The sequence below is a fragment of the Gorilla gorilla genome, chromosome 6, assembly GCF_029281585.2.
Source record: "Gorilla gorilla gorilla isolate KB3781 chromosome 6, NHGRI_mGorGor1-v2.1_pri, whole genome shotgun sequence".
Lineage (NCBI taxonomy): Eukaryota > Metazoa > Chordata > Mammalia > Primates > Hominidae > Gorilla > Gorilla gorilla.
The window spans coordinates 152,129,194-152,137,424 of NC_073230.2; the positions used below are offsets into that span (position 1 = coordinate 152,129,194).

At 50.2% G+C, this 8,231-nt stretch overlaps 1 protein-coding gene across 1 annotated transcript in view; it reads right to left on the reverse strand.

The window, feature by feature from the left end:
- Positions 1 to 4,093, reverse strand: part of TRPV5 (transient receptor potential cation channel subfamily V member 5) — a 28,330-nt gene extending 24,237 nt beyond the window's left edge. The window contains exons 1-3 of the mRNA XM_019030598.4: positions 3,656 to 4,093; positions 677 to 774; positions 386 to 508 (exon numbers count right to left, since the gene is read on the reverse strand). Coding sequence (XP_018886143.1) covers positions 386 to 508; positions 677 to 774; positions 3,656 to 3,783 — 349 coding nt within the window. The 5' untranslated portion in view covers positions 3,784 to 4,093. The remainder of the gene's footprint in view (positions 1 to 385; positions 509 to 676; positions 775 to 3,655) is intronic.
- Between the last annotated feature and the right edge of the window lie 4,138 nt (positions 4,094 to 8,231).

Genomic DNA, 8,231 nt, shown 5'->3' on the forward strand with positions numbered 1-8,231 from the left:
GACTTCTGCCCTGGGCTTGGCAGGGTGGCCTGGGACTGAGAGCAATTCATCCCTCAGGCTGCCCTGCTCATTGACCTACCCTTCAGTTACTGGGAGCCAGCAGGGGATTGCTATGAATATAATCATTCTCGTGTTGCTATGAGAGAAAGAAATTGAGATAGGTCCTACAGGGACTATGGGAGGTTTGAAAGGAAATGCTAAAGGAAGCCACTGATTGGTAAAAGCCAAGACCAGGATCTTTGCATTTCTCCCAACTCAACGGAGCCCATCCTCCTGACCCTCCATCACCCCACCCCAACCCATCCTTCAGAGGCCAATTTTAAGAGACAACAGCACACCCTCCATCTCAAAGTTTCCACCTCGAATTACCGTGTAGGCTCCTTACCTGCAAAAGCCTCACATGTGGTGGGCTCAAAGACAAGCTCTGGGGCAGCCTCCATCAGCACCAAGGCCGCCTCCAAGTTGTCATAGAGGGCTGCTATGTGCAGCGCCGTCTCCCCCAGGGCTCCTGGATTGGAGTAAGACAGAGATGTTAGACACTTTTCAGATTCCCTTGAGGAAGGGGCCTCAGGCTCCAGAGACACCCTCCAAGGCCCTATTTCACAAACTCGAAGTCTTGGGGAGGAGGAGTAGGTTCTTCTGCCCCCACCTCCATCCCATTAAATCCAGATCCCACCTCTTTGTCGAACGTCACAGGTGCAGTCCAGTAGAAGTTGCCTAAGAACAGACAGGTCATTTTCCTTGGCTGCTCGAAGCAGTGGAGACTCTAGAATCCTGGGGAAAGGTGAACGTGAGTTTGGAAGAGACAGTCAGAGCAGAATGAGGCCAAGAGCAAAGGGGATCTAAGACATTCTTTAAGACCAACGTGACTCACACAGCGTGCAGTGACAAATTGGAAAGAAGTGCCTACTGGACTCGAATGACCGAGGGTGGACTTGGGCAAGGGTCAGCCCCAGGGCCTTCCTTGCAATTCACATCATGGTGATTCTCCTGTGAGGATGGCCCTTGAAGCTCTGCTGGAGGGGAAGAGTTAATAGGAAGAGAACCTGTAGTCTGGAAAGAGTGGTCTGAGAGTCTCTAAGAAGAGGACCCTAAGCTTGGCTGAATTCATCTAACCTGAGTAACTGTCTCAGATCCTGGATAGTTGGAGAGCGGGACAGAGGGCACTTCCATCTGAGGTCCCCCTGCTCCTGGGCCTGCTGAATCTACTGTCTTTAACCAAGGGGAGTTTGGGAGACCAAAACAGAGAGGGAGGAGGAATGGATCGACTGCTAGGTCTTTCCTAGGCATTTTGAAGTTTGTGAAATTTGTGAGGCACTAAAGTTCTGACTACTCCCTCAGGCTATTTTTTTTTTTTTTTTGAGACAGAGTCTTGCTCTGTTGCCTAGGCTGGAGTGCAGTGGTACAATCTCAGTTTACCGCAGCCTCTGCCTCCCAGGTTCAAGCAATTCTTGTGCCTCAGTCTCCCGAGTAGCTGGGATTACAGGCACGCACCACCACGCCCAGCTAATTTTTTGTATTTTTAGTAGAGATGGGGTTTTGCCATGTTGGCCAGGCTGATCTCGAATTCCTGAGCTCAGGCAATCCACCTGCCTTGGCCTCCCAAAGTGCTGGGATTACACTGCGCCCAGCATCCTCAGGTTATTTAGATACAGGTCCCTGCAGGGGGTGGAGAGTTGTGGGGTGAGTTACAGGGTGTCTCTTTCTTCTGCATTATGCCCTTGGATGCAAAGGTCTAAACAGCTTGCTTATGTGGGTGTCTCAAGGCAAAACAGGCTGAGATACTCATTCTACAGGACCTCTGTTAATCTTTGCTTCTACCATACCCAGATTTGACCCCAGCAAGAGATAAAGCTGGAGCCTCTCCGACTAGACATATGTGTATTGGCCCCAAAGGCAAGCACATGGTGTAGGGGGAAGAACAGAAAGGACAGGCCGATGAGTGGCTCCTCTGAGGTCCCCACCTCCAAATCCCTCTCTTCCAATAGCCCCAGGAGCCAGGGCGAAAAAGTGTTTTTATTTTATTTATTTGTTTTTTTTGAGACGAAGTCTCACTCTTATTGCCCAGACTGGAGTGCAGTGGTGCGATCTCGGCTCACTGCAACTTCCGCCTCCTGGGTTCAAGCGATTCTCCTGCCTCAGCCTCCCAAGTAGCTGGGACTACAGGTGCCCACCACCATGCCTGACTAATTTTTTTATTTTTGGTAGAGACGGGGTTTCAGCATGTTGGCCAGGCTGCTCTCGAACTCCTGACCTCAGGTGATCCACCCACCTCAGCCTCCCAAAGTGCTGGGATTACAGGTGTGAGCCACCACGCCCAGCCAAAGTGTTTTCATTTAAAGAAGAAGCTTTTAATCTAAAGGTGGGGCCTGGGTTTACCTGTTAAGGCAGTGCTCCTAGGAGGGGCCTTTGTGAGGAGTCAGTTCCCTGCCCCGTCTCACCCAGGGAATCAGTCCCAGGGAGCCTGGTGTCCCTGACCAGCCTAGAGTGGTCAGGGCTGAGATTGCAAATTCACCCCCATCCTGAGGCCACTGCACAAACAAAGTCCTTGCCTCCCTGGCCCTCTATCCCCACTGCCCCTCTGCAGAGGGTCCAAGTTTGGGCTGGAAGCTCACTTTCTCAGAGACCCAGGGGTCCCACTCTAAAGCAGGAAGGTGAAAGATTCTACTGGAGGTATTGGGTGGGGAGATGAGGAAGCAGACGGCTTGACAGTATGAGGGCTCAGAGGTACTTGGGACCAGGCCCAGTGTAAACTGCAAATGCAGGACCCCTTGTTCAAAATTATTAAGAATTTGAAGACAAGGACAGCAGGGCATTGAACAAAGCACAGGAATCTTCTGGAGTACAGGGGAGCCCTTTGTGACTGCTAATGTCTGCTCACCAACCTCACCCCTCAGGCAGCTGTTGGGTGGGAGGCAAGCCCCAAAACACTTGGAGGAAGAAGCGGCCCACAGGATTCGTCCCTGCCCCAGCTGCTCTTCCTGGGACTGAACCTCAGGGCTAAGCCATGAAATGATTTACCTGCAGGTGTGCTAGCCCTGCCCGAACTGAGAGCTCTCCAGGATCAGGCACAAGTCTCATTCAATCTTTATGTCATTGGGATCTAACACCCCTCTGCACACAGTAGACTCAATAAAAGGCAAATGGACTGAACTCAGAGCCCTCCAGTGTCACCTGAGCTGCCCTCCTCCGCTGGTCAGCACCCAGTGTTACACGAAACAAAGCGCTCCTCCCCTTTCCCACACAATCCACTTTCATTCAAATGAATGGCGTTTCCTCATCGTGCTTCCGCCACCCACAGGAGCGCATCCCTTCTCCAGCAGCCTGCTTCTGCCTTCCCTCCCCATCCCACACAACCTGGCTTCTTCCCTCTGGTCCTTTTTGGTCCTCTCACTCCCCCTTGGCTGTCATTCTGCCTCTGTCCTTAGGTCTACCCTCAAGATTTTCCTGTGTGGCCCAAAGCCGCATCCTCCACCGCCACTAAAAGGGGCCAGCTGGGATTCTGTAATTAGGTGGGCTGGAAGGAAGGGGTATGTCTGAGTGACTGGCACTGACAATACACTTCTAGGGTGCTGTATTCGGAAAGCAGGCCCAGGTGGGTCAGAGGGTCTGAGGATCACGGCGGTAGGGCCACGGGTCGTTCTAGGAAGCCTACCTCTTCTGCTGCAGCATATGAAGCTTGTCCAGGTGCTGGTCCCAGTCTTGTTCTCTGACCAGAAAGGAGGGCAGAAGTTTCTGGAGTTGGCTCCCGGGCCCTTCTGCCTTAGGTAGAAAACCCCCCATGTCTTCTCCTTGCAGACACTGGCAGATTATAGAAATGTGGCGAAAGAAACAGGTCTAGGATGACAGCAACTGAGCAAGAGATGGGGTCTATTTGGGGCTGGGACTCTGAGTTTATCTCCTGTATGACTTGTGTATGCAGCATGCAGCTTGTAGGTGCTGTGTGTGTGCATGCAGTATGTGGGTTGTGAGGTGTGCGTGTATGCACAGTGTGTGGCTGTGGTGTATGTGTGTGCATGCAGTGTGTGGTTGTGAGGTGGTGTGTGTGCATGCAGTGTGTGGTTGTGAGGTGGTGTGTGTGCATGCAGGTGCGCTGAGGGGACTGACCGCCCTGCCTGGGGAGAAGTGCTTTTCCTGGAGGGGGAGGAGCTCTTTGCAGAGCTGAGCCCCACGGCCACAGAACCACCCTGGAGAAGAAAAGGAGGAGGGGAAGGAAGGTTCCTAACTGTGGGCTGGGATGGCTGAGACCCGAGAAGCTAAGGGGTGGGACAGAGGAATTTGGAAAAAGAAAAGGGATGGAAGGTGGGTCTACAAACAAGGTGCACAGTTAGTTGGATGAGGGAGAGGAGGAAATAAAGACCTCCAGCTCAAGAGTCAGGCAGAGCCTGGTTCAAATCCTGACTCTTATCCCTTACAGTTAGGTGAGCTTTCTGAGCCTCAGTTCCTAACCTGTGAAATTGGGGTAACAGCTATGCTGTCTCACGGGAGCATCTGTAAAGCATGTGTCACAAGTACTCAATCACTGCCGATCCTCCTTCCACAAGAGGGCTCAAGAGACCCCCGGGCTGCTTCTCAGAGCTTCCCATTTATGTGTCTTGTGGTCATCTCTGTCCTCAACCCTGTACCTCAAAGGAGGGTTTCTGGCCCCCACTTCCCAGGCCAATCCCTCTCTGTGAGAAGTCCTCATGACCATGACCGGCCAGCTTCCTGGAGCGTCGCCGAGCAGGCTCTGGTACCTGGGGACGCAGGTCAGAGGAGCCCCCGGAGGCCTCGAGTTACTATGGAGGTTGAACAGCAGAAACTGAGCAAAGGTAGACGACAAACAAATCGTGATTCCTTGTTTGGGACTCTTTCCAGGAATGAAACACCAGGAGGAATGAGTAATGTTGCATTATTTTATATATTTTATATTATATTTTATATATTAAGTAGTTTCCCTTATCCACAGTTTCACTCTCTGACGGTTCAGTTACCTAAGGTCAGCCACAGTTGGAAAATAGGTGAGTACAGTACTATAACATATTTTGAGAGAGAGAGAGAAAGAGAACATTCACATAACTTTATATTATTATAATTTTCATTTTATTGTTGTTAAACTTTTTTTTTTTTTTTTGAGACAGAGTTTCACTTTTGTCGCCCAGGCTGGAGAGCAATGGTGTGATCTTGGCTCACTGCAACCTCCACCTTCCAGGTTGAAGCTATTCTCCTGCTGCAGCCTCCCTAGTAGCTGGGATTACAGGTGCCCACCACCACGCCTGGCTAATTTTTGTATTTTTAGTAGAGACAGGGTTTCACCATGTTGGCCAGGCTAGTCTCGAACTCCTGACCTCAGGTGATCTGCTTGCCTCGGCCTCCTGAAGTGCTGGGATTACAGGCGTGAGTCACTATGCCCGGCCTAAACTCTTCACTGTGCCTAATGTATAAATTAAACTTCATCATATGTATGTATGTATGTATGTATGTACGTGTAGGAAAAAAGATAGTATATACAGGGTTTGGTGCTATCTAAGGTTCCTGGCATCCACTGGGGCGTCTTGGAATGTATCACCTGAGGATAAAAGGTGACTACTGTATATGATAGCTTGTATTTATGTTCTCATTTTTTTTATTATTATACTTTAAGTTCTAGGGTACATGTACACAACGTGCAGGTTTGTTACATATGTATACATGTGCCATGTTGGTGTGCTGCACCCATTAACTGTCATTTACATTAGGTATATCTCCTAATGTATCTCTCCCCCCTCCCCCCTCCCCCAACCCCACGACAGGCCCTGGTGTGTGATGTTCCCCTTCCTGTGTCCAAGTGTTCTCATTGTTCAATTCTGTTCTCATTGTTTTCAAAGAGGTACATCAATATTATTGAATTGCATTCACTCAATAGACCTATCAGGTAAATGAGAACAAGGAAGAATTCCATCTGTGAGAATTCTTGGGTGTGCTGGCCCCAAGTCCCATGGCTAGTGGCGAGACTGTAACTGGCCATGAACTTGGGATCTCAGCTCCAAACCACTCTCCAGACCTTGTTGCTTCTTGGGAATCTTTTGGCTGTAAAGATGTGAGAGATCAGCGTGAGGATACGCTGGGACCCTCCCTCTGGGGGTCTTGAGGAGTGGGGACTGCCCCCTTCTTTTGTTGTAAGAGAGAGATCTGCTCCCAAGATTGAGGGATGGACAAAATAACCTTTAGAGAAGGACAAGAATTGAAAGGAAAATAAATAAGGAAACTAAGAGGAGCTAGTATTCATTGATGTTTCAAAAGGGGGGAAATTTGGATCTTTTTCTTATTAAAAGCCAAAAGGAAAAGTTAAGTAAAAAAAAAAAAAAAAAAAATACAGTGGAATTATGTTCTCACTGGGAGTGGGGAGGGCTCAACTTGTGGGACATTTTTCTGCCTCGCTGGGGGTGACGCCCTTGTGGAGTGACTTCCAGTCTAAGGAGATGGAGGGAGCGATAAGGGTGAGGTGGGGGTTGTAGATGCCTTGATAAGCAAGGCAGGTCAGGAAAGGAGCACCTGCCAAGGAAACTACAACCCATAAAGCTGGTCCTGGGGCTGGGGGGTTGGGACATGGGGGGCCAGCAGGGGAGGAGGCTGGCCCAGTCTGAGCTGCACAGAGCAGGTGTGCAGGGACTTGCCGCCAAGGGCATTGTCCAGGAGTCTGGGGAAGAGAAAGGGGAGGCCCAATGCTCAGGCCCCCCCACCCGCCATCCCTGGGCCTTCGCCCTCTCACTTGCCCTTCTCTGCCTACCTCGTCCTCTCCAGTGGGAAGGGCATGGACAAGTAACCTGGGTGAGGACCATGGTGTCCCCCCACAGTCCCAGCTGGTAGACCAGAGATTTGGAGCCTCTCCTGTTCTCTCCTTGCCTTCTCTCCCTACTGTTTCTTCCTCTTGTGATATTTGACATCACCATTCTATTTTTCCTTTTCTCTCCTTTCTTTTCATGCCTCTCTCAGCTTTCTGCAAGTGAGGACGCCTGCAAACACTTGCCTTCAGAGAGCAGCTTCCCTGCCACTGATGAACAGTCAGTAATGCCTCCAGGCACTCGGGAGAACTGGGTTGGGGGCACCAAACTACACCGTCAAGTCCCAGAACCCTTCACGCCAAAGCAGCCTGACCTCTTATTCTAACATAATAAAGAGGAGGAGGAAACATAATACCTAGATTTCCATTTTTAAAAATTACACTCCCACCCCACGTGGCCACAGCCATCTACGAAAAGGATTCAGGGCCGGACACGGTGGCTCATGCCTGTAATCCCAGCACTTTGGGAGGCCGAGGCGGGCGCCTCACGAGGTCAGGAGTTCGAGACCAGCCTGGCCAACATAGTGAAACCCCGTCTCTACAAAAAAAATTAGCTGGGCCTGGTGGCAGGCACATGCAATCCCAGCTACTCAGAAGGCTGAGGCAGGAGAATCACTTGAACCCGGGAGGTGGAGGTTGCAGTGAGCTGAAATTGCGCCTTTGCACTCCAGCCCAGGCAACAGTATGAGAGCCTCCATCTCAAAAAAAAAAATAGAAAGAAAAGGATTCAAATACCGTACCTTAAAACTAATTGTGGCCAGGCGCAGTGGCTCACACCGGTAATCCCAGCACTTTGGGAGGCCGAGGCGGGCAGATCACCTGAGGTAGGGAGTTCGAGACCTTCCTGACCAACAGAAAGAAACCCTTTCTCTATTAAAAATACAAAATTAGCTGGGTGTGGTGGCACATGCCTGTAATTCCAGCTACTCGGGAGGCTGAGACAGGAGAATCACTTGAACCCAGGAGGTGGAGGTTGTAGGTGAGCTGAGATCGTGCCATTGCCCTCCCGTCTGGGCAACAAGAGTGAGACTCCATCTCAAAAAAAAAAAAAGTGATTATCACTGGATGGTGGAATTATTAGCCTTTTTGGGGTTTTGTATTTTTCTATATTTTCTACTTTGTAATAAGAAAAAATATTTAAGGGATTCCCTGTTTTCTGCAAGAATTTATCTCTTTTAACACTGCGGAGGTCAGGCGGGTGGTGGTGGTAAGGAAATGGAAGTAATGGAAACAACTCAGTTATTTCCACTCAAGCCTGCCCGGGAGGCAATTCGCACCCCAGCCGCCCTCCCCATTCATTCCCACAGAGCTGGAGATGGCTTCTCTTTTTGCCAGGAAACCAAGAGGCTCCTCCCCCAAAATAGCCAGAAGGGAGGAGATTAGTGATGGTTTTTTCCATTCAAGCATCATTCTTTGGATCTCACGTCAA